General features: G+C 40.5%; 1 protein-coding gene across 7 annotated transcripts in view; it reads right to left on the bottom strand.

Moving 5' to 3' along the window:
- Positions 1 to 19,403, bottom strand: part of NR3C1 (nuclear receptor subfamily 3 group C member 1) — a 124,126-nt gene extending 104,723 nt beyond the window's left edge. For 2 of the 7 annotated variants that reach the window (XM_019424568.2, XM_019424573.2), the window contains exons 1-2: positions 17,302 to 17,719; positions 13,621 to 14,835 (exon numbers count right to left, since the gene is read on the bottom strand). In XM_019424568.2, coding sequence (XP_019280113.1) covers positions 13,621 to 14,819 — 1,199 coding nt within the window. In that variant the 5' untranslated portion in view covers positions 14,820 to 14,835; positions 17,302 to 17,719. Of the gene's footprint in view, positions 1 to 13,620; positions 14,836 to 16,059; positions 16,437 to 16,564; positions 16,667 to 17,301; positions 17,720 to 18,103; positions 18,304 to 18,512; positions 18,637 to 19,284 lie in introns of those variants that run through there. The other 5 variants (XM_019424570.2, XM_019424569.2, XM_053907388.1 and 2 more) reach the window with 5 other exon arrangements.
- Between the last annotated feature and the right edge of the window lie 6,226 nt (positions 19,404 to 25,629).

Here is a 25,629-nt window from a genome sequence, read left to right as displayed (position 1 = left end):
TTTGCGGTAATCCCTGTGAAAAGCAATTTAGAGATAAATATATACGGGGGGCACCTGGGTGGCTCAGTCGGTTCAGCATCCGACTTCGGCTCAGGTCATGATCTCATGGTCTGTGAGTTCAAGCCCCGCGTCGGGCTCTGTGCTGACAGCTCAGAGCCTGGAGCCTGCTTCGGATTCTTTGTCTCCCTCTCTCTGACCCTCCCCATTCATGCTCTGTCTCCCTGTGGCTCAAAAATAAATAAATGTTAAAAAAAAAAAAAAAAAAAAGAAATATATACACCACTGACTCTGCAACCAGACCTTGGTAGGAATCCATGCTTCGAAACAAAGTTGCTACACGTTAAGTATTCACAGAAAAGGATGTTTATTGGAGTCCTGTTTGTAGTGGCAAAAAATCTTTAAACCTGCATGGAATACTGTACAACGATTAAATAGAACAGGATCCATATCTGATCTGGAAGGAAGTTCAGGGTGTACTGCTGGGTGAGCACAGTAACCTGCAGACACCGGTGTGTGAGGATTCCATACTTATTTACCAGCAAACAACCCAGAATACCTTGCATGTGTGTGTTTACGCTTCTAAGATTACACAGACATGTGCCAGATAAGGGGACACAGGCAGGATGGGAGGAAGAAAGACGAAAAAAGAGGTGATAGAAGAAGTTTATTTATCCATCAGTGTTTTCTTGGTAAAATTTTACTCAAGTTAATGAACACATTTTCACAAATTTTGGAAGGGCTTTTGCAGAAACAATAATGACTTTTTAAAGTTTATTTTGAAAGAGAGCAAGAGCAGGTGAGCGAGTGGGAGAGGGGCAGAGAGAAGGAGAGACAGACTCCCAAGCAGGCTCTGTGCTGATGGTGCAGAGCCCGATGGGGGGCCCAAACTTAAACTGTGAGACCATGACCTGAACAGAGATCAAGAGTCAGAAGCTTAACTGTACCACCAAGGCACCCCACAAATGGTAATAAATAAAAACTATTTAAAAAGAAGCAGTCCACAGACTCTCCCTGTGAATTCACTTACTTACGCTCAGATATGCTTTCCTGGAGAAGACAGAACAGCAGAGTTGTATGAAGCTGTGCATAACCCAAATCCTCCAAGGGTTCTGGAGTATTCTTGTGGCTCCTTGCCACGCACCACAATTGGCATAAGGGTTGCAGTGGAAAGAACATGGAGAACCACTAGGCCATGAGCAACAGAACCACAGACATTTTTGGCTTAGGGGAATAATACTGAAAGCAGTGTTGTAGGAATAATCTGGCAGTACTGATGCAGAACGATTGAGAAGGGAGAAGAAAGAACAAGAAAGCAACTAAGAGACTATTGAGGTGATAACAGTTCAAACTAAGGGATGGCCAGATTTGTGTTCTGTTGTGTTGGCTTTTCAAAGTTTATTTATTTGGGCGGGGAAGTGGGGGCAAAGAGAGAGGGAGAGAGAGAATCCCAAGCCAGACTCCATCCCACAAATTAACCGACTGAGCCACCCACCCAGGTGCCCCTGTTGTGCTGACTTCTTGGGGAAAACAAACTTAAATTTCTTCCTCGTTTCCCGCCTTTGTGTCTTACCCCAACCCAGTCTTAGGGTCTCTGTGGTCTCAGAATTATATTTATTATCCACTTCAATATGTTAATCTAAATTCCAGAAACTGATTGGGCTCTCCAATATAGGGTTTATTCTTTAAAACAAGAAAATTACAAACTAATCACCAGCTCTGTTGTTCCATTTAGGGTTTCACAGATTCTCTTTGACTTCTCATAATGTTTACATAATTGCAAGATGGGCTTCAACAACAGTTTCTCCCGTTTAGGATACTCTGTTCTCTCTCCTGTACCACAGCTGACTTGACAGCGAGAACTACTCAGTCCCCACCCAGATTTAAACCTGCTGCCTCTTAATTCTCAAGCTATTCATTCACTATCTTTTGTGGCTGCTCTCTTTGGATGCCTTCCAGAGCCCTGTCCTTGGTCCTCCTCTCTTTTTTTCCTAAACCCTGAAGCTGTTCATTCTTAAATGACCTCATCTGATTTTCCAGCTTTAGCTAATAGTACTTACCTTGCATTTTCTCTTTCCTGTGACTGTCTTGACCATATTAGGCTGAACTCTCCTACAACTCTTAGAAGGGATAACTAACTCATCTTACTAACCTTTTGAATGGCTGAAATATATACTACAGGTAGAAGTCAAAACTATACACACAATAAGTCAAATCTAAAACATAAATACGCTGGAGAAATGGAATTTAGAATTCAAGCAAAAATAAAGTACCTTTCAGAGTAGTCAGTAATTACACACACTTACATGAAAAGTGGGCAAATCAGTTTCTTGCCTGACTTTCTGGATGATCAACACAAACGTGTATGCTAGATATCTGCTGGAATAATCCCAATTCTTATACAACTGAAAAACATAAAGAGGACAGCTTCTGCTATAAATGGTTACTATCTTGGGGGTACCTGGGTGGCTCAGTCGGTTAAGGTTCCGACTTCAGCTCAGGTCATGATCTCAGGGCTCATGAGTTCGAGCCCCAAGTCGGGCTCTGTGCTGACAGCTCAGAGCCTGGAGCCTGCTTTGGATTCTGTCTGTCTGTCTGTCTCTCTCTCTCCCCAAAGTAAATAAAATAAACATTAAAAAAAATTTAAAGGTTACAATCTTGAACAAGATAAATAAAACAAAACTAAGCCTCAAACTTTATTGCCAAGCTTTGGCTACCCTAAATTGTTCAATTGTAAATGTACCAGAGTTTTAAGAAACTATGAAAAGCAGTGCATTTCAAAGTCATAAAACAAATTTATAGGATGTCAACAATTAAAAACACATTTGCTTAATGTACTCTGACTCTGTGTATACAAAAACACATGTCCATCTTAAAACCAATTTCCTCTTTGGAGGGGATAACCTGTACAATTCCTTTTAGTGATACTCACTGTCTGCTGATACTTCCTTTTCTCTGCAAAGACAGAGGTGCATTCCATCACCACACATCATCTTGGTATATGTGTCAATTTTGTTTATTTATATATTCAACACGTATTTGCTGAGGACTTACTATGTGCTAGACACTCTTCTATTTGCTGGGATACAGGAGTAAGCAAGACAGACATTATCACTGCTCTCCTGGAGCTTACATTCTAGCAGGTGAGTGGATAAGACACGATCCGTCTCATATGGAAGGGAAGGAAACTGTGTGTGAAAGATGCTACTATTTCAGATAGAGCAGTCAGGTGGTGTCCTATGGAGTAGACATTTAAGTGGAGACCTAAATAAAGCAAGGGTATGAATGTGATAAATGACCAAAATAAATGTCCACATGCACAGATGTTCGCTGCTGCTTGTCAGCTGGAAGGATCTTAGAGGTAAGTAAACCTCCCACTCCGCTCATCTTCAAGACCTCCTCTGCCAGAACATGCCTTTGCAGTTCCTCCTTTTAACACCATGTGGCTAGGCTGCTTATTTAGGATTTCCCAGTGCTCATACAGAGACACCCGGGCCCAGAAATTTAACCGGATGCTGGAAGTGGGATGGAGAACTTTCATTTTCTTTTTCCATGGGTTTCTGAATTCTAACTTTTCCTCCACCTTCATTTACTGTTTTCTCATTTAACTATGTCTGTGGTAGCTCCAAAGCACTGTGTATACAGTTCTGTTAAATGACACTACCAATTAAAGGGTCACTCATGCCTCATGTATGAAATTAGAGATTGTTTCACCTACTTTTCTTACCTTCCCTTTAAGAGTACTTATATTTAAAATCTAGTACCCATAAACTTCATGGACACCAAACCTTAGTAACTGCTTAGTGGTAAGAAATATTTTTTTAAAATATATAAATTATTTAAAATCTAGTACCCATAAACTTCATGGACACCAAACCTTAGTAACTGCTTAGTGGTAAGAAATATTTTTTTAAAATATATATATTATTTAAAATCTAGTACCCATAAACTTCATGGACACCAAACCTTAGTAACTGCTTAGTGGTAAGAAATATTTTTTTACCTAATAGGAAAACAGAATGTAACAGGATGGTTATAAAAGGCATACCCTATTATGAATTCCACTGCATAGATCTTTACAAATTCAAAGGCCGGGATCTATTCCAATCTTAGCATTTTGTAAATAACAAACACCGTTAAATTTAGAAAATAGTGACAACCAAAATTCACTTAATTTTTTAAAGTACTTTCACTTCAGGGGGCACCTGGGTGGCTCAATTGGTTAAGCGTCTGCCTTCTGCTCAGGTCATGATCTCATGGTTCCTGAGTTTGAGCTTCGCATCGGGCTCTGTGCTGACAGCTCAGAGCCTGAAACCTGCTTTGGATCCTGTGCCTCCCTCTCTCTCTTTCCCACCCCTGCTTGCACTCTGTCTCTCTTGGTCTCTCAAAAATGAATAAAAGTTAAAAAAAAAAATTTTTTTAAAGTACTTTTACTCCAAGCAGGACATTTCTTTTTAGATTATAAGGAATAAGAGATAATATGCAAATTAGTATGTGAATCTTACATTGGAGCTTTAACTCTCTGTTGAACTCTTTTATGGGTATAAATAGCTGTAGTGTACTTGGAGTTGTTCGTGCCATAATGATCGTCAAGTACTTAATTCCTTGATACACTGAGGACTAGAATGAGAAATTAAACCTTTGGGGAGATGAGCAATTACATGTAGGAACTTACATTTATTTTATATTTCCTGTCATCAACTCCAAGGGAAAGAAAGGTACCTTATTTGAACATAAATATGAAAAAATCAGGCTTACAGGTGAGTAGTATCTTTTTTTTTTTTGTACTATGTCAAGAAAAGAGAACATAGAAGCTGTTAGAATAGAACAGAAGAGAATATAGAAGGCTCTTGAATAGCTTAAAGAAAACAAATCTTAACTGTAAAGAAAACAAAACACCTTAACCACAGAGCACCATCCACTTCAGACTGGTCATTTGGGAAGCTAGGCATTTATTCCAGGGATATTTGAGACACATTTAAACATCTATAGAAATACCTACATGGGTTCTTTTAAATAACCTCAATGAAAACAAATGTTATAATGTGAGAAAAGATTAAATTTCTAAATTTCTGGAAATACTGAAATCGTTTGGAATCACGTAAATAAGGTAAAAGGTAAATGATCAAGTTAACGAATAAATACCACTTCTGATTAAGAAAGAACATTCAGGCATTACCATAGTGTAATGAGTCCAGTTTTCCTTTATGGCTTACAAGGTGGGTCTGAAGGCAATTTCAAAAGGGGAATAATACATACGCTCTTCAAAGACAGAAGCTTACAAATACAACATTCATTTTGGTTTTCTGTTAACAAAAAAAAAATCAATCTATTTTATAGTCACACTTTGTCCTTAACACAACTCAGCTGGATTCCAAATGACAAATTCCACATAAAGTTCTAATTAAATTTTTTAATGTTTCCCTTAAAAAAAGCTGCCTATGAACTTAAGTTATATTTTACACTGGTATGTTTACCATTTCAAACTGCCATTTAACTTGTCTCTGTACTTGGTTCTTTGTGATATAAAAAAAGTTAATTATAACTTTGGTTTAATCCATTAAATTTGTTTGTTTGTTTTACCACTTGATCAATAAAGAGTTATTAACTGTAGTCAAGTGAGTTACATAATCCAAATTTACGCACTTAGGATAAATTCTGGTATTCAATATAGTCAGAAACTGTTTTCACACAGCTTTTGCTAAATAAATGTGAAAAAAAATAATGCTAATAACTTCATTCTCATTTTCAGGAAAATTAAAGTTTCTTAATGAAATTTTAATGAGTTTTCACATGCTTGATTTTACAAGAATACCAGACAATAAAATATCAAGGGGGCATTCTACCATTTATTAATAAAAACCTAACAATGTCGCTGAGGTTATCAATATGCTATTCAATTTAAATGACCTATCTAATTAACAAAATGCACTGACAAGCTAACAAAAAAAAAAAAACAAAATTAAAACTAAAAATAATAATTATGTAAATACAATTATCTTGGCCCTTGAAAGCTTTAAATACAGTAGTCCTTATGAAATTGGGATCCATGACCCTTTAAGGATCTCACACAGTAGACACTGTAAAAGTCTTAGAGCCTGATGAATAGGAAATACCAACACAGGCACAGATGTCCTCATGTACTTAGCCAATGAGGGTCATGCTGGTTTGAGCTCAGGAGACTTGGCAGAGCTTTAAAAATTCTCCCTTGAATTTTTATAGTACTTTTTAATTTTCAAAGTAAACATCCACGCACAAATCCTGTCAGGCAAAAATGCTGGGTGTTCTTACTGTTTTACAGAAGCTGAAACTGTGACAGAAAGCTGTAAATGACTACACAAATACGTACAGGAGAGCAGAGGCTTGATCCCATTTCTCCTATATATATATTGTTTAAAGAGTCACAGATGACAAATAAAAACTCTTAAAGACCCATGGGAAGTTTCTTACACAGTATTAAACATTCCCCTTCAGATGAGTATTAAGTTTTTCTGACTATTCTTTTCTCTCTCAATGTCTCATTTTCCCACTTGTAAAATTAAGTTAATAACACCGGTCTTCCACGCTACATAGATAATGGCACAATCAGTAATTTAATACAGAAACTACAATTACAAACTTCCACGGGTTGCTCAGAGGTTTAAATGAGATGAACGTATATGAAGCCCTTAGCATGGTGCTGCCACATCATCCATGCTCATCACCGATGGCTGAGAAGAGAGTTAAAAAATAGTTAAGAATATGGATAGTGTACATTTTTTCAAAGCCGAGCTAGGTGATTCACAGCAACTCTTATAAAACACCTGGCTAATCTGTATTAAGTGTCACATCTCTCGAACTAGAGACCGGATGTTAAGAGAAGCCTGCGAGGGAACTCAGACAACTGAGAATTAGGATAGTCCTCCCAGCAACACAACTATTTCTGCGATGTGTCTTTAGACATTTCCTATGGGTCTCATTTCCTCATCTGGAGAAAAAAGAGTGTGGGAGCAGATGAGCTCTCAAGAGCCTTTAAGCTCTAATCTAAAATCACTGTACCCAACACATAAAACAAGCTCGGAGAACTCAAGAGCCCCACCTCTCTAGCACTACCGACAACAGTACTGACACAGTATTTTCTCTCCACCACCACCGACATTATTTCTTACAAAAATACCAAATCCAGGTCCATTTTTCATCTTGTACATGACAGTGAACACAAAGTCAAATGACCAAATTTAGTGCACTATTCCCTACCCACGGTGATCGGTTAAGAGGAATGTAGAATTTTAGAAACAGAAACACACACATGCATGTTATGAAAATAATTCATATATAATTATAGGGAAAGTACTTTGACTCCACAATATCTAATCACTAGAGGTCAAAGACTGGCTCTGCTCAGCCTCAGAATTCAAGTCTTCTCATTCTGAGTCTAGTTCTTTTCCATGATTTCTATCACTAAATAATGCAATCAAATTGAAAGGAATTTGAGTGTTTTTTTTTAAGCCACAAAATTGCAATTTAAGTCATCTTAAAATTAAAGAAGCCCTAATCCCCAATAATTACAAAACAAAACAACAGAACATGAAAACAACAATAACAAAGTCTGTCCATAACAAACTGGTAGAGCTTTAATGTTCAACATGTGATGACCACAAGGTCACAAGTCACTGCATTGCCCCAATAGCATGAAATAATAAATCATGAACTAGATGCCATTTCACAACAGCTTTAAAAAGTTGGCTATCGAATATGTTTTCAGAATAGCCAGTTAAATACTATGGATAATTATGAAAACAACTAGAATAGAGGCTCTATTTATTATAAAAAGGGACAAAAGGTAACATTTATTGCAACAAACTGTATGTTATAAATATGGCATACTCAAGTTGAATGCCAAAACGTTAATTATAAAAATAAAATTTCCTGGGGCACCTGGGTTGCTCAGTCTGGTAAAGCATCTGATTCTTGATTTCGGCTCTGGTCATCATCTCACAGTTCATTAGTTTGAACCCCTAATAGCGCAGAGCCTGCTTGAGATTTTTCCTCTCCCTCTCTCTCTCTGCCCCGCCTCTACTCTCTTGCTCTCTTTCAAAATAAATAAACTTAAAAAATAAAACTTCATGTAAGACAATAGTGCTAAATAAACATCTGCAACTAATCATCATTAAACCTTTCTCTTACCATATATACATACATGTGTGTGTATATATTTGGTGCCTTATACCATGAACTTTTAAAAGAACTCTAAAATAAAGAGGTACTTTGCCTAAGTTTACTGCATTATTAAACACTATCAATCTTATAATATTTTGAAACTGGCTCAAAAAGTATTTGAAAGCACTAAAAATTAATATTTGAGTTACTCTGGAAAAGTATGTTTAAAACATGCAGCTCTACCAAGATAACATATTAATATTTAAATTAGCCAAGAAATAAAATTAGGGGATGACACACTTCCATTCAAAATAATTAGCTTTAAGGACTATATTTGCAATATAAATAGTTAAAATGACTATCTAGCAATTGCAAAACCCCATAATTTATTCTATCTATGTACTGTTGAATAAGAATTTAATTTCCTCAATATTCCAGCAGAAAAACACACAGCCCCTGAAAGTACATTACTAAAACAAAGGGTTGCATCCCTTATCAGATGACAGTGAATGTAAAAGTGTACTAGTAAATACAAAGTGGTTTCATCAACCTAAGATCATCATTATTTCAACTCTATTGTAGTAACTAGATTTTCATTGATTAAAGAGATTAAATAAAAACGGGACAAATATGGACTTGATCTTAGCTGGAATAATGTAAATGGAACTAAAATGTCTACTCCATACTTTTTTTTTTTTTTTTTTTTTTTTTTGGTAATAAAGCACAGCAAAAGACAACAAAGTAACCCTTAAAGAGTTAGGGCTATATTGCTATACTTGGCTCCAGAGTTCTACCTCAAATAAAAGAAGCTAAATTGTAATTCTGATTAGTGCCCTCCCTTGTACATAAACACAACCCCAGATTTCTCTTTTTTAGTCCTCTGAATTTCATGACAATTGATCCAAACTTCTGGTTTTCAAAATCGTTCCTGATACTTCTAAACTTAGCTTCCACATTCCACACTTCTTCTGATCCTCCCTCTCCTGCCCTCCCCACCCCACCCCCAACCCCATTAATTCACAAACTCCATGGGAAATCCTGCATTCAAGGGACATTTGTGAGGAGAGTTAGGAATAAAGTCAACAGCGTATATTTTCTAAAATATACACCTTAATGTGTGAAATGAAGGTAAAAATCACCATTAAAAGTCACATTCTAATCCAGTTCAGCATAGAAATGATCACACACAATTCAAAGGGAAAATGGACCTTTTCTTTCTTTAAATGAATAAACCAGAAGAAAAGAGCAGTTGGATCTCTGAAACTACAGAGACAAGGAAAGCAGGGGCTTTTAAACTCTTCTGTAAGATTCAATAATCAGGAATTTGTATTTTTTCATTTACAGTTTAGTTCAACAAAATACTTCTTGAAAACTCTTATGCAACACACTTCACCAATATATGTTTTACAGGACTCAGAAATATGGAAGCAGGTGTCCATTAATTTGCCAAATACCTGTAAATACTACGTTATACAATTACCAGGGTGCTAATTAAAATAAATTAGGGGTAATCTTTTAAAGTGAGAAAAAATATGTTTTAAGAAATATGCCCCAGACTTACGGTAAATCTAATGTAAATTACTATTTCCTAACAACTAGGCTACTTCAATCACCTGCAGGCCAGAGTGGATTAAGACTTATATAACCAACCAATTAATGCAGATGCTCTTTCACATTAGGTACTCATACTAAAATAAACCCTTTTGATCCAATCTCTCCACTAAAATCTCAAAAGGCCCCTACAGTAATCTCCACCCACATACGAATTTCATTTTTAATACAATTTGCACTTAACCTACATTTATGCAAGGTATGTTTTAGAGGAAGTTTTTCATAAAATGTATAAACATTCAATGATATATTTCAAGGTGTTTGACTCAAATATCTGTTACAGCCATAGACAAAACCAAAACAGCATCACAATACAAATTATGTCAGCAACTGTACAAATATAATGGAATGGCTGAAGAAACATCATAAGAAGTTATTTCAATAAAACCTCACCACATGCTAATCACACATTTCTGTATCTGAGGCCTTCCACATTAAACTGACACACCTGAATACACAGTGTGTTTTATCTTTTTCTTTTACTAAGACAGCCATAACAAAGTACAGCGTTAAAAAAAAAAAAAGAAAAAGATATTTATCATAAAGCTAAAAATAAATATGTTAACACCTAAAGCAAATCTCCTTTAACGTACAGGAATCAAATTCTATGAGTAAATATTGGAAATATTAAACCCAAAAAAGACCATGAAATGCTCACTGCCAGAACTTTCATAAGGAGAGGAAAAACAGAAGATAGGAAGTAAACCAAGTATCCATTAAAAAAGGAGTAAATCGTAACCAAAACAAAATCTCTTCCTTATGTCCCTTCTCTCAGAAAACATGCAGCACGGCGTTCATAGGAAAAAAAGAGAAAGGGGCAGAATTTGCTTCACTCAACCTGTGCACAGATCTTCAATATTATTATGTAAATACAACTGGACGCAGATGCAATTAAAAGAGATGTTACAATCTACATACATTTTCAGAGCTTTGTAAATTAGAGCCCTAAATTGTCCCTAAGCCTGAGTTTACAAATTAATCCTCCATCATTCTCTCTCTTCAATCATCTTAACCCTCAAAAAAACGGTCAACTTTTTAACACTCAAGTTTCAACATAATCCCAATAAAAACTCTAATTCCACCTATAACCATTCACTCCCCTGCCTCTCTTCAGAAGTTTCACCATTAATGTGTAAGTGAAACAATGCTGAAAATCAAATTATGCAGAAATGTGTTTTCATCAGCATTACAAGTGTATGCTCAGTTTGTCTAATTTCAGTATGTAAGAAGCGATTTCAGTTAGTATGGCTAGTTTGTTTTACTTAAAGAGTATCTTTGAATGTCACTAGGTTTTCTCCTGTTCCACTATCACTGAAGGAACGTAATTCTTAAAAAGAAAATACTTGATTGACTACGCTCAGTCAGGATAGTCATAATTTTACAAACAAATGTGAACTGGATATTAAACTATGTTGACACATTAGGAGTGACCGCCCCTGGAAAAACAGAGTATAAAACATTTTTTAAAGCATTTTGAGAAAAAGCAATTTTAAGTGACATCTTAAAAAGTCAATTTATGCTTTCTTTTTTTTTTTTTTAATTAAAAAAGGAATGCAAGTCAAGTTATCAGTGGCATACAGCATTTTTATACCTAAAGTCAGAAAGTCAGGATTTACTACAGTTGTGATCTCAACCTGTTCATCACTTGGGTCACTGCTCACAGTTTGGCCAGAACCATGTAACATATAGAGGAGAGAAAGCAACCAATTTTAGTTATATCAGGGCTGTTGTTTGCAAACAATAGACTAATTCAGTGATGGTGAGAAAAGAAACATTGTTTGAATTTACTTGGAAGAAGCTTTGTTCTGGGTAATCACAGTTCCCCGTGTTAAGTTAATGCCGTAAGGTATAAAGTTTTCCAATGTTAGCCAATTATCCTGTATATTACACCTTTTCATTAGGACACAAACTACTGATTATAATTACAAATCACACACCAGCATAAAAATAATCATTTCAATGGTTATTAAAGAATCTCAAAAGAACCACATCATCACTCCTTTGCTAATCGCCATAAGGTTGTCATGAGGCTCAAATTAAAAATAAGTGAAGGCACTTTACATGTCATAAATTCCTATAAAAGGCATTAAAATGATATTTAATGATTTAAAGTCACCTATGTTCATCTAAGACGTATGCTTCCAGACACCAGAGTTTACAAGGCTTAATGAAAATTCACTATCAATGAAAAAATCGGTAAGTCTTGTTCTATGTTTTTTTACAGTAAGAAAAATGAAACCAGTACTGTGGTAATTGCTAGAACAAAATGCATTAATAATCCCCATGAGTTTCCTAAGATATATTATGCTTCTTTGTACAATTACATTTTATAATTCAGTCTAATAGTTTCCTACAGATAACTTAGTCAAATCAACAGCACGCTTTAAGACAACCAAGCACCCCGAATCATTAATTACATTGCCAAAATTTTGATACTGAAAAATTTAAAACACAGCATGTCTTTTAACATTTAGACACAACTAACGCATTAAGAAATATCTCAAATTTCCTTACTGAAAACCTGTTAAGCCTTCCATTCAGAATGACAACAAAAAGTTGAAGTGGTATTCTAAAGGAAAGATTATTTACATAATAGATTAGTAGGCAGTTTACATGAAGGCATACAAGAACCAAGTGAGCCTCTTAAAGGAATAGAACATAGCCTAAATCTAGGTCTGAATTTTTTCCCCAACAAGAAAACCTTCCTCCATCAGGAGGATAGAAAAGAGACAAACACCATTGTTAAGATAGATCTTTAACAGAAAAAGTGTTTTAAAGAGAGTTTTAAATAAAATTTTCAATGACTAATTAGGAACAAAGAAAACCACCAACATTAAAAAAACAAAAAACAAAACAAATAACCTTGAAAGGCTCATGTCCAAGTAAATCACTGTCTACTCTGCCTTTCAAACAAAACAAAACAAAACACACCACTGATTAATCAATCCCGTGTCTCTACAATCACATTCTTATATTTCCTTCACACCTAAAATGTGACATACAATCTGAATTGGGGACAGGGATACAGGATAGAGACCTTAACCCCTATCAATAGATCCATCTCAGTTTAGAACGTCTTCCTGATAATTTCATTTTAAGAGACCTTTTTGAGGTCAAAAGGAAATGTCAGTATACTTATAAATGTCTGAGGAAAAGAGGGGAACAAATCAAATGACAGCTGAGAATTGAAGCCATCAGGTGTCTCTTTGAGAACTTGGAGGAACTCTCTGGAAAGGGAGGTTTTGTTTTGCACCATTTTGGCACCAATTCCTTTCTTTAAAAGGCTGAACAGCAGTCCCACCCCTAGGGCTATGGTCAGGTACACTGCTCACTGCTTTAGCAATGTCCAAACTCAAATTCTTCCACAGAAGCTTCAGTCTGGAGAAAAGGCTCATTGTTAAATCTTCTAATTTTAACCCTTCGATCTCCTCAAGCTACTATTTTACAAGTGTACAAACCCAGAGCACAACTTTTGATTTTGTGAAATATCAAGGGTACATTTTACTCTAACATAACAGCGTACTTCAAAGCACACACAAATATTACATATGAAAGCCCTCTTAAGTTTATGTAATTTTTACTTAAGATACCTGTTAATGAACAAAATTATTTAGAATTTTTTAAATAAAATCTTCCACTACTGGCCAGTGGGATACTGAATGCCATTACTTCAAAGAAAAGGTGAAATGCTTACATACAGATACATCACTTAGGCATGATTGAAAGACCACCTACTTTCAAAGGACCACTTAAAATTTAGTCACACGGAAAAAGCACAGGAGTCGTTGGAAGACAAACACAAACTGTTGAATACTGAAGTCTATCCATCCATCTTACGTCCATTCCGAAGAGACAGAAAACCATCTGGCTTACCTTGAATAGCCATTAGAAAACACCGATCGGCCAGGGAAGTTCAAAGTCCCCAAGGAAGCCAAGTTGTCATCTCCAGATGCTTGACACCTATTCCAATTTTCTGAACCAACAGTAATTGGTGGAATGACATTGAAAATAGGCTTCTGATCCTGTTGTTGCGAAAGGGATGCTGTATTCATGTCATAGTGGTACATCTGGCCCCCAGAGGTACTCACGCCATGAACAGAAATGGCAGACATTTTATTACCAATTATATTTGCCCCAGAAAAGCTTGCCTGACAATAAACTGGGCCCAGTTTCTCCTGCTTAATTACCCCAGGGGTGCAGAGTTCAATGAAATCTTCTTTTTCTGTTTTCACTTGGGGCAGTGACACACTGTTGGGGCTTGATACGATCAGATCTCCATTATCCTTAATTTTAGGTTTAGTGTCCGGTAAAACAAGAGGCTTACAGTCCTCATTCGAGTTTCCTTCCAAAAGGAATGGATCATCCTCTCCTGCCAAAGGAGAAAGCAAACAGTTTTCATCTATCAAGAGGTCTGATCTCCAAGGACTCTCACTTGTCTCTTTATCTGGGGACCCAGAAGAAAATTCCAAATCCTGGAGTTTTTTCCTCCAAATGTCAAAGGTGCTTTGGTCTGTGGTATACAACTTCACATTGCCCCCGTTGGTGCCAGTATGGCCCTTCAAATTTTGCTGTTCTGAAGAGACATCAGAGAGTGTTTTTGGAAACTCCTTCTCTGTGGGGGCAGCAGCAACAGCAACGGTTGCTGAGCTCTTGGGGTTCTCGGTAACACTGGTCGACCTATTGAGGTTTGCGATGCTTTCTTCCAGAAGCTGAAAGTCTGTTTCCCCAGAGGAAAGGCTGATTTGGCCCTGCTGTGGGAATCCCAGCTCATTTCCCATTACTTTTGTTTCTGTCTCTCCCATATACAGTCCCATTGAGAGCGAAACTGCCTTGGACAGATCCGGCTGCTGTGCATTGCTTCCTGAGCCTTTTGGAAAATCCACCAAAAGTCTTTGCTGCTTGGAGTCTGACTGAGCAACAGCAGCCAGTGACGGTGAAGATGCAGAAACCTTCACAGAAGCTCCTCCCCTTAGGGTTTTATAGAAGTCCATCACATTTCCCCTCTCCCGACCAAGCACACTGCTAGAGATTTCTTCTTTACTGGGGGGGCTTAATGATTCCTTGGAGTCCATCAGAGAATATCACCAGCTACCAGGGGGAAAAAAGAAAAAAAAAAAAAAGAAAGGTGGGGGAGACATAATAAGCTATAAAGTCACATTATCTCAGTGATCTGATTAGTAAGAGCCAGTTAAATGAACCTTTTAGTTAACTCTGACTCTTAATTCCTTGTTTAAAGTAGCTTCTGTCTTCCAGAATAAAAAAATCCGCATCCCCTGCCCCCATTCACTGTGGCACATTTAAAAGCACAATGCAATTCAATTGCACAGCGGAGGGCAAAATTGTATCAAACTAAGCTTGGCTATTCATCCTGCCACTCACAGAACTGTAACTTTGTTAATCACAGACATTATAACTCATTACATCTGATTATCCTAAAGGTTCAAACTGATGTCAAAGTATTTAATTTAAAAAGAGTACGATCATTAAAATTCCTACTTCCTTTCAATCAGTCAAGGCTGTTTGCTTTTCTGAGAACCCATACACATAACATTTGCTAATTACTATTTTAGAATTCTCTCTCAAATCGCTCCCAAACTGGCCTCCTACCTGCTAGTCACACATCCAAACCTTTCAGTACAATCTATGATGAACCACGCACATTTTTTAAAAAAAATAAACGATGATCTGCTCATCTTCCAATACCATAAAAAGGACACGTATATTTAACCCATATTTCTTACTAAATGTGTCTGTTTCAAAGTGCCTGCCTTCTTCAAATTTTGGACACAGGAAATGAAATATGTTCTATACAGGCCAACTAAAATTTGGATTTTAAAAAGCAAAAGAAAGTGCAGCAGCTTCTCGCTACAAGTTTAGCTTACTTAAAAACAAATATAACTCCCTCAACCTTTACAAAACAATAGACTCCTAATGAAGCTTTTTTTCAAAATTGCTTAAGACCTTCAGTAGGAAACACTATTTTATCCCTAAATTAAGATTTTTCCCTTTCCATATAAAGAGGTACTGAAACAGAAAAAGCAACTGTGAAATCACGTTCATATAAACGCAAATAAAATAATACCCAATGAAATGCTCAGAATAATTTTCTCGTGTTCTAAACCTTCACCAATCCCAATTCGGAGGCTGTTCTCCAGAGTCTTGGGTTGCTAGTATATTGTTTCTTATCACGATGTTATTAAGAGGCAGCCCAAGACTTTGATAAGCAGATCTGGGACATGACAGATCCTATGCAATGGAAGGAAACTTCTGCTGTGCGGAGAGACCTTAAGCATAAACTTCAATGGCCCTCACGGGAAGTGCAGTGTGATGAAGGTGGAGACGGGGCTGGGGACCTGCCCCTACACATCTTGAGGGTAAACTGCTCATCTCCCCGCCCCTCCGCGGTGTTTCTCGGATAAGGATCTGTAAACACAAGGTATCAAATGGAGCCTAATGAATTTCCACGCGGCTTTGACAGCTGCCTTCCAACTCGAAACCAAAACAATACTTCAAAAAAAACGAAACAATCCCTCAAACCACTTTATCCCCCAGTTTAAATTGCAAGTAACTGTCACATTCACCGGCCTTAATGAACCGTGGCAAGGGGTCTTAAGTGGTATTACAAGGAGGCAGTTACCAAGCCTGCAGCCCCAAACGTCAAACTAGCGCTTGACCACAGAAGGATTCCGGCTAGGGAAGGTCTTTTTTAAAAGGGGCCACTTAGAAGCGTCAGGCGCGCAATGATGCCAAGCACTGAAGAACAAACCCTCTCCTGGGGGAGAAAAAAAGTGCAAGGGTAAAAGAAATGTGTCCAGACCTGTTGAGTTCTTTCTCCGACACGCCCACTTCTACCAGATAACGCCAGCCCTGGCCGAAGTCTCCAAGTTGCAGGCTGTCAGCCCCCTGCGTGTGTACACTCACACACACACGCTCGCTCTCTCTCTCTCTCTCTCTCTGAGCGCGCGCGCACACGCGCGCGCGCACACACACACACACACACACACCACACATCCCTGCGCGCCCTCCAGAAAGGAGACGCACTGGAGCCTCGACAGAAACCCTGATCGCGCTCGGGCGCACTAGGGTGGAGTGGAAGTATTCGGTCGAGGAGCATTCAGACCCGGCTCGGTGTTCACCGGAAAAAAGAAAAAAGAAAAAGAAGAAAAAAAAAAGAGAAAATGACGGGTGTTTGGGCGGCCCCCTGGGAGAGCACGGAGGGGGGACTTGGGGCGCCGGGAGTGGAGAAGCCAGAATTCCGCGCCCGGAAAGCGGAGCACTGCAAGCCGGGGCAGCTCGGAGAGGCTCCGCTCGCACCGAGCTCAGGTTCCTCCCCCTTCAGCCCGACCCGGGCACCGCGGCCGAGGGAGAGGAAGAGGCCAGCGCTGTCACCCGCGCGCTGCCCTTTCGTCACCGCCACCCGGCCCTCGCCAGCCCCCACCCCCACTCCCCGAGGCTAATAAAAGTTTGCAGGCTCCCGCCGCGGCCCCCGAGCCGGCCTCGCGTCCCCGGCCCGCACCTCGGGGGAGCGAGCCCCGGCCCTTCCCCACCTCTTACCTCTGGTAGAGGCGCTGCTCACCCGCCACCGTCCGCAGCTCCCACCGCAGCCGAGATAAACAACTTAGCGTGTGAAAGCAGGAGGAGCAGGAGGGAGAGATTTTTTTTTTTTTCTAAAAAAAGGAAGTAAACAGCCGCCCCCTTCTCCATGGGGGGGAGGGGAGAGCCCCTATTTGAGAAAGTCTCCCATTTCCCGGCTGACAAGCCAGCCCCCCACCCCGTGCCCGTCCCCGCGAGCCGGGCTCCCAGGCGCGCGTCCTCAGTCCCGGCGCCCCGCCGCTTCGGCCGCTCCGGCTGTGGCGTCTCCTTCCACCCACTAGAATCCGTCCCCGACGGGCGGGCAGTGACTCGGGCTCCAGTCACGGACTCGAGCTCGCAAAATGGAGGAGGAGGCGGAGGAGGAGGGGAGGGAGCGCGGACACGCGAAAGGGCCGCCCGGCCGCGGCGAGCGAGCGGGACCGATCGGGGGGCGGGCGGAGGCGGCGCCACGGCGCGCACACACTCGCACACACACGCGCTCCCACTCCACCCCCGGCCGCTCCCCGCCCGAGGGGCCGCGCGGCGGCGGGGAACGGTGCAACCTGTTGGCGAAGCTCGGCAACTGCAGGGGCGGCCGCAGCCCCCGCCCCCACGCCCTCCGCGCTGGCCCCCGCCACCCCGGCCCCGACGGCGCCTGAACGCCCCCGACCCCCGGCATTGCCCCGACCCTAGCGGCCGGCCGCCGCCCCCCCCTCCCCGAGCGCGCGGGACTTCTCGCGCCCCCACCCCCAGAGAAAAGGGAGAGGCGGCGGCAGCGGCCAACCTGGTCTCTCTGGGGCGCGCTTGGGAGGGAAGCCGAGTTTCTCTAGTTTCTCTTCTCGATGCCTCCTTCCCTCCCCCGCCCAGCTCCGCGACTCCCGACCCACTCCGGAACGAGCCCAGTCCCCCGGCGGCAAGCGCCGTCAGCGCCCCTGCGGGTGACAGCGGGCTGTCTGGGGCGGGGGGCGGGGGGGGGGGGCCGGGGCGCGGCCCGCAGCAGGGCCGCGGGAGTGGTCCGCGCCGCCGCCTCGGAGCCGAGTTGCGCGAAGTGTGTCACTTAGCATGGGGCTTACGAGGGTTGCAAGGAAACGGTGCCGCAGCGTCTCGGCCGCGCTCGGGGCCGGACAGCCAGACACGCCCTCTGGGGAGGCTTAAGGAAGGGAGGGCAGAGGAGGGGGTCGGTGCGTACATACTCTCGACTCGGAGGTAGTCGCGTGCCGGCAGGTCCCCCACCGCTGCATCGTCTGGGCGGCCCCGTCTGCAGCCGCCGCCGCCGTCGCGCTCTCCCACAGGGAGAGAAGTTGCAAAGCAGAACCCACCCTCCCCCGCGCTCCGACCGTCCCCCACCCTCTTCCCCGAGTCTGCGAGGCGGCGGCGGCGGCAGAAGGAGGCGCCGCCTGCCAAGTTCAACCCCCACCCCTCCCTCCCTGCTAGCGCGCTCACACTTGAAGGAAGTTGCACGCCAAATGCAAAACCTCCGGCGTGCTGAATTTCTTTGCACTTTTTATTATTATTTTTAAGGAAAGCAGGGGGTGGCAGGCCTAAAAGCAAGTTGCAAGCGAAACAGTAAGTTGCTTGCAAAGTACGCCCTCCCTCCCCCGCAAACTCCTGACCTCTCCTTCTACCCCCTCCAGGACCAGTGTCCAAGTTTCCCGTGAAGGCCCCTCACCCGAATCTTGACATTTGCTGCACTCCACTCAGTGCGTCACCCACCCTTTCGTGTGCACAGGACCCCTACCCCTCCAAACAAAACAAAACACACGCAGCTTTAAAATGTCAGCATTTAACTCCCTCCAGCTGTTCCCGTTACGCGCCTCCCCCTCAGTCCGAGGGAAACACGTGGCCTGTCCCCAAGGAGAGGGGCGTGGGGCTAGGGGAGTCCGCGCGGGAGACGCCCGCCCCAGCCCCCTCCCCCAGCTCGCCGCGTCCGAAGGGCTTGGGCTTTGCCCGGACCGAACTTCCTACCTTGTGCGACACATATTATGATTTTTGTGACTCGGGGAAAGGTTGTGCTGTGTTGCTTTAGGGTTTGGGGCGGTAACTTTTGCGCCCCCACAGGTGACAGCTCTTGCCAGCTCCTGACGGGGGCGGAGGCTGTCGCAGCTCCACCTAATCCCTGCCCCGGCGCTCGGCAGCAGCCACTCACTCCTCAGGCAGCGCTCAGACGCTATCCGTGGCCACCTCTGCTCTGACTTCTTGAAGAGTATTGGGGAAACGCGGGCCGGAAGCCGCTCCCCGCCATCTTGGTAAAGGACGGTGACGCTTGCCCGGCCTCGCGTCCACCATCTTGGCAAAGGTTCTAGATCGCGGGCTCCGGAAGAAGTCCTCTGGCTTCTGAAGGGTAGAAACTGCCCCATGTGTTGTCCGTCGTGAAAGGAGAGAACTAAACATTTTAGTTACTCGCTTGTTCGGAGACGACCTACTCGGGCCGCCTCCAGACCATTCTCAGGCCGCCATCTTGGAAAAGAAAGAGCTGCCCTCTGCCTCAGAAAAGGGGACCAAAACCTTTGCCAACACAGAACCCTGAGCAACCCAGTTGTTAACAGAACCCGCTTATGTATCTAGAAGAGATGACTCCTCTTTTCTTTTCCCTTGGCGCAAGTCAGCTGGAGGGAGGCCCTTGCCTTGGGTGCTCAAAGGGGACACAGAATTTACTTCAAGAACGCTACTTTGCCTACTTGGCGAGTTTTTCCACCTTGGAAGCCCCAGTTACTAAAATCAAGGTTCTTGCATGGATTGGGTCCCCAAATCAACAGTTTCATGGGGGAAAAAAAACAATACCCAAATTTAATATCGTATGCGTATTTTAAAAGTGGGTTCAACAACTCATACCAATATGATTATCCTAATATGTCTACTTAAAAGTTATGCTAGGAATTGTATATATGAATACCTTATAAAAATATAACAATTTGCATATATATGTAAAGAGACAGTAACAGATACCTAAAAGAAAACTTCTCCCCGCTACATAAACCTATCTCAATTGAATCTCTGCTCTAAGATAACAATCCACTTCATCTCTTACCTCTTTAAATTCGGGTTGGGTATTATGTTTTTAAACAATACTTGACCGTACAGGAGTCCCCTTTAAGTTTCTCCCCACTCATTTTGTCTGCAGGTCCAGCAGATCATCTTGAAATGGAAAAGGACATTGTTTTAGGTTAAAAATTGTTACTGAAAACCCTTTCAATTGGGCAAAAGGGTGAAATTTTCAGTGGTTTAAATATGTCTGTTAATTTTGTAATTTCCTGGAAAAAATTCCACATCCTTTAGCCTTTCACATTCATCTGAAAGCCTGCATAAACTGTAGATTAACCTAGTGTCTGTCATGGTTAGAATTGTTAAGCTTTGTGGCTAATGTTTATTGACCATTCTGTGCATCGTTTTTTTTTTTTTTTTAAATCATTCCCATTGAAATAATCCAAACCTGACTCCCAGATTACTCTTCCAGAACATAATTACATCATGCCATGTTCCTGCTCAAGTATCTACAATAATTCCCTTCCATTGTATAGAGATCCCAACTCCCATTTTGAGATTTAAGACCATTAGTTTTCACCTGCCCATTTCTTGAAGGCAAAGCCTCTTAGCTGATGCAACTGGACTCATATTTAATTAAACTAAAAATTCAGTTAAAGCAGAGGAATTATTTTTTAAAATCATACTTGCAAATGTTAAGTTTTAAAACCTAAAACTGAACATTTATGTCGTACTTCTGTGAAAGCTTTTGTGAGCCCACTGACTGGAGTTCCCTGTCTTCATTTGTGTATAAAATATTCCCACATTGCATCAGTACAGCACAGCAGTTACAAGCAGACTGGCTGGCTGACCTCCACCACTAGGAGGAATATAACCTTAGGCAAGCTAATTCTTTGTGCCCCAGTTTCCATCATCGGTAAAATGGGGATGATAATAATACTAACCCAAGTTACTAGAAAGATCAAATGAGTTTCAAGTATGTGAAGTGCTTAGACAAATTCCTGGGACATATTAAGTGTTTAATCAGCAGCAGTCATTATTATTAATATATATATTAATATATATATATATATATATATATATATATATATATATATATATATATAACTATTTTCTCCAGTTTCCAAATTGGAGCAAGAAATTAAAAGTACTTACAAATATATGTGAGTGTAGATTTCTAAATTTGTATGATTTAGTCCCCCTGACCTCACCCCAATCTGTTAAAATTGGCTTGCATACACCTGATTTGACAGTGATTGTTTATATAGCATCTTTCCATTTAGATTTTCTAGAACAACTACTTCTTTAATCCTAGTTCATCATTTAATGAATTATTTAAATTAATTATAATAACAAGTGTAAATGGAATATGTTTTGGGGGAAAAAAACAGAAGGAGCCGGTGTAAACATATAGGTTAACTGGAGGGAGCAGAAGTGCGGGGAGTACAAGAAGTAACCTTGGCTCCAGTGTTCAGCATTCCCTAGGCATCAGTCAGTATGTTTTCCAGGGAGAATGGAGGACTTGAATTAGTTGAGATGAATGCATTGAGTAGTGTCAAGAGGAATCCATCCTGTTGAGGAAAGGGCATGGCATATACAACATCCATTCCCACCTCTATCATTGTTTATCACATATATTTCCTTTTACATAAGGATACCTCCTACAGCCCATGAGTCTTTGTCATGGCTCTATTTTCCACCTATTCTGTCTCTTCTCCCCCACCCAACACACACACGCACACACACACACATACACACACACTTTAACTCTATAATAGTAAATGTAAATTGGCATCAAATAAATACTTATCACATTTATGTGTATTAATAATTTTTAATACGATTATTGCATGTTAATTTTATATTAAGGCAACACAAGCGACTTTTGTGGGTTGTCAAAACTTACTTTAAAAAATTGTTTCGGCAGCTATCATAGCTATTAGATGCTTCTTTACAATAATATCTTGACTTTTCTTACAATAATAGTTCTATTCTTGTTTAACTTTGTGAGGTAAGAGGTACAAGAGAAAACTCAGCTAAGCTTTAAATGTCCCATCTCTTTCTGCCTCAGTATTTGCCTTTTACACCAGACATGTCTGTTATAAACAATTCACACTTAGTACAGCAAGTTCTTAATCATAATGAATTCCACTTTGGTACTTCTCTTTGTAATTGGAATTAACATTCCCACATGAACTGGGAAATGCTAAATTGTTACCAGCATCCCTGGTGTTTTGCTGCTTCTCATAATGCTTTCAATGATTTCATCATAAGCAACCTAAAATATCACAATTTGTGCTCATAGGCATGACATGCTCTGTGGATGTCCTGTTAAATCTATATTCTTTATGCTGACAGAGCTTAGTTTGAGTAGTACCTGATTCAAGAATGAGGTAAATATTGGCAGATAAATGAGGGAGATGTTGAAATAAGCAAGAACCTCATGTTTTTTGAGTTTGGAGACATTAGATCAAGCACACTGGATGATTGTAACAAATATTATGTACTTTGTTTTGCATTTGTGGCATTTGTGGCTGGCCATTATGTCATTAGCTTTCTTCCTCTTCTGATTTAATCTCCTTTTCTGTCCCATGTTCCTTTGGTAGAGATTGTTTCAATCTGCTCCATTTCTAGGTGGAATCCATCAGTGAATTTTTGAGAACCTACATTTCCATTTTGGTGCTTACACGTTATTTATTTATTAGGTCATGCTGGGTTATGTTTTGTTTTTAAGCTAATTCAGAAATAGTGGAGTTTAAAAGATCAAAACACCCTTGGTATAAGAATCCCTTAACAAGATATGAATGTATTTGATATCAGACTCTGGAGTGTTACAAAAGACATTTGTTACATTTTTAGAAAACTTTATCTTGGTATTATTCAATTAAATTTTCTCTAGCCCCCCGTTTAATTTTCAATATAAGACCTGGGTTTGAACTCCTGTTTTGCCACTTAACTAAATGAGCTGGGGCCAGTCATTTGCTCCTTTGTTTTTCTATCTGTACAGGAAGGATAATAATATCTACCCTACCTATCATCTCACAGGAAATCTGTAAGGCTCAAATGGAACGATGCATACAAAAAGGGGTTTTTAAACATCAAGTTTGGTTCAGAAAACAGGCAGAGACTTGCAGAATTTTTGCATCATCAGTTCATCACAACAAAAATGATTACTAATTTTATTGAGAAATTGTCATTGCCTCTCACATTCCCCAGACAATCTGTGCAATGGGCAGCTTAAAAGTTTAAGCAGAGGAGTGACAATTCAGTAGAGAGCTGGCGCCAGCTGCATGAGCTTGCAAGAGGCGACTTAAATTTTCAGGAATTTTTCAGTCACTTGTTCTAGCCAACATGAAAAACTAAGCTATTTATAAACTTACAGTTAAATAAAATATTCGAAAAATGAAGGTAATAAATGCTTAAAACTTCATTTTGTAATTATTTGACTACATTTTGCTACTATGATTTAAAGTTATCTCCCTCTGTTCTTTAAAATGAATGTACTATATAGTGATAGGATACAGCATATCTCATCCAACTCTGCATTTGGAAATGTTCTTTTGATAGTTTGCAATCCACCATGGTGGAGTATTTACACTACAGAAATGGGAAAACTACAAATCAGAGCTCGATTTATTTTGTTGGTTGTCTAAACTTGAGAAACTGATAGGAAAAATTTTAATAATACAGGTTAAATTTTAAAACTGTGTTTGTGAAAAATGCAAAAAATTAAAGAAACATTTTTCTAGCAGTTGAAAACTGTTACCTGATCAACAAAGTAGTCTCTCCCATCGTGGACAAATGAGTATTATCCCCATATACAACTTTGTTGTTTCTCTTTCATCTTGCTTGTTAATGTAAAAAACATCAACCGGCATTCATGTTTGAGCTTCAGTGTCTTGAATGACTTCTTTGTTAAACTGGATTTTAATAAAATATTTATTTACGGTCTGCTTTTGCCAAACATGGTTGAATTCCAACTGTGGGTTGACAATGGCTGCGAGAGTTTGGCAAAAGTCACTGAAATCATTCTGTGAAAATCAGTGGGCAATATAGAATTTATGATAAAGAGTGTTACCTCTTTTTTTTTTTTTTTGGTAAATTGTGTGTTACACATCTTTTATATCAGCAAAATGTGTAATGTATAGACACATAGATACGCCCATACTCCCTCCCGCCCCTTGCCTGGATAGCAGTTGTTAAACATTTATCCGTGTGCTAATGGACATAGTTTACTATTTGTAAAGATCACTCTGCAGTGTGGAGCCTGGGTGGTAGGAGCTCAGAGAGGAGGCAGGGAGAACAGTGAGGAGGCAGGTGCATAGGTCCAGAGAAAGAGGGAAATTCGTACTGGGTGGTGACAGTGGAGGTGAGAAGCTAGGATCCATTGGATAGCGGGAGCATTTTGGAGGCCAAAGGCAGGCAAACCAGTCATTCAGTAGCTCTATGGAAGGCCTGCCCCCTGCCCTGCTAAAGGAAGGCCATGTGGTGAAGACTAGGAAGCCTCAAGGGTTGAAGGAAAGCCGTACCTGAGAAAAGGAGCTGGGTGCTGGATGTAGAAGGAGGAAAGGAAAGAGAGGCAGTTCCAGCGTTTAAGTAAATATCTTTGAAGCACATAGAGAAAGTTAGGCTTGATTGCCTTACAGCGGGAGTGGGGAGGGGAAACCCCAAAAGACAGTAACATGTCATAACTGGAACTCACAGACTCAGAAGTTTTCTTACTTATCTAGACATTGTATTAAGATTTTTGCCTACATAGCGGGATTATTTGTTCATTCCAATGCCTTGATCCTATCCCAGTGTTCGGTAGACTTTTGTTTTTTTCTTAGCATATGTCCATTTTAATTACAAAACTCTCACCCAGTCACCCTGTGCTGCACAGATAGTGCTTTATGCTTCTGATGACCTTGTTCTCAGTTTTTCTTTGTTATATCATAAATAAGGACATGACCATAAGGCACCCTGCTGTATTGCCTGCGAGGTAACAGTAAGCTTCTGGCTACCACTGCTCTCCCTGCTGCTTCCTTTGCAACAGACAACCTATACTCCACATTATAGGTTGTATGTTTTGGTTATAACATTTTACAAGAGAGGTTATTAAATTTTATGGAATTTCTAAAATGGTAAATGTTTTTGCAAAAGAACGGACTCCCTCTTGCCATTCACCAACCCTGTGGACCAGAGAAAGGAAAAATTCTCAACTAAACAGCTACTGATGACTGACACTTTGAGGCTTCAATTTGGATATAGCGATTTGGTTTCCTTTGGGTCTTCCCTATCTACCTGTGTTATTGATGGTTTCAATTCATGGAATCATTATTAATAGAA

The sequence above is a fragment of the Panthera pardus genome, unplaced genomic scaffold, assembly GCF_024362965.1.
Source record: "Panthera pardus isolate Hobbes unplaced genomic scaffold, ASM2436296v1 HiC_scaffold_2, whole genome shotgun sequence".
NCBI classification, from domain to species: domain Eukaryota; kingdom Metazoa; phylum Chordata; class Mammalia; order Carnivora; family Felidae; genus Panthera; species Panthera pardus.
The sequence above is the reverse complement of the archived record's forward strand: the minus strand, read 5'-3'. Positions and strand labels throughout refer to the sequence as shown.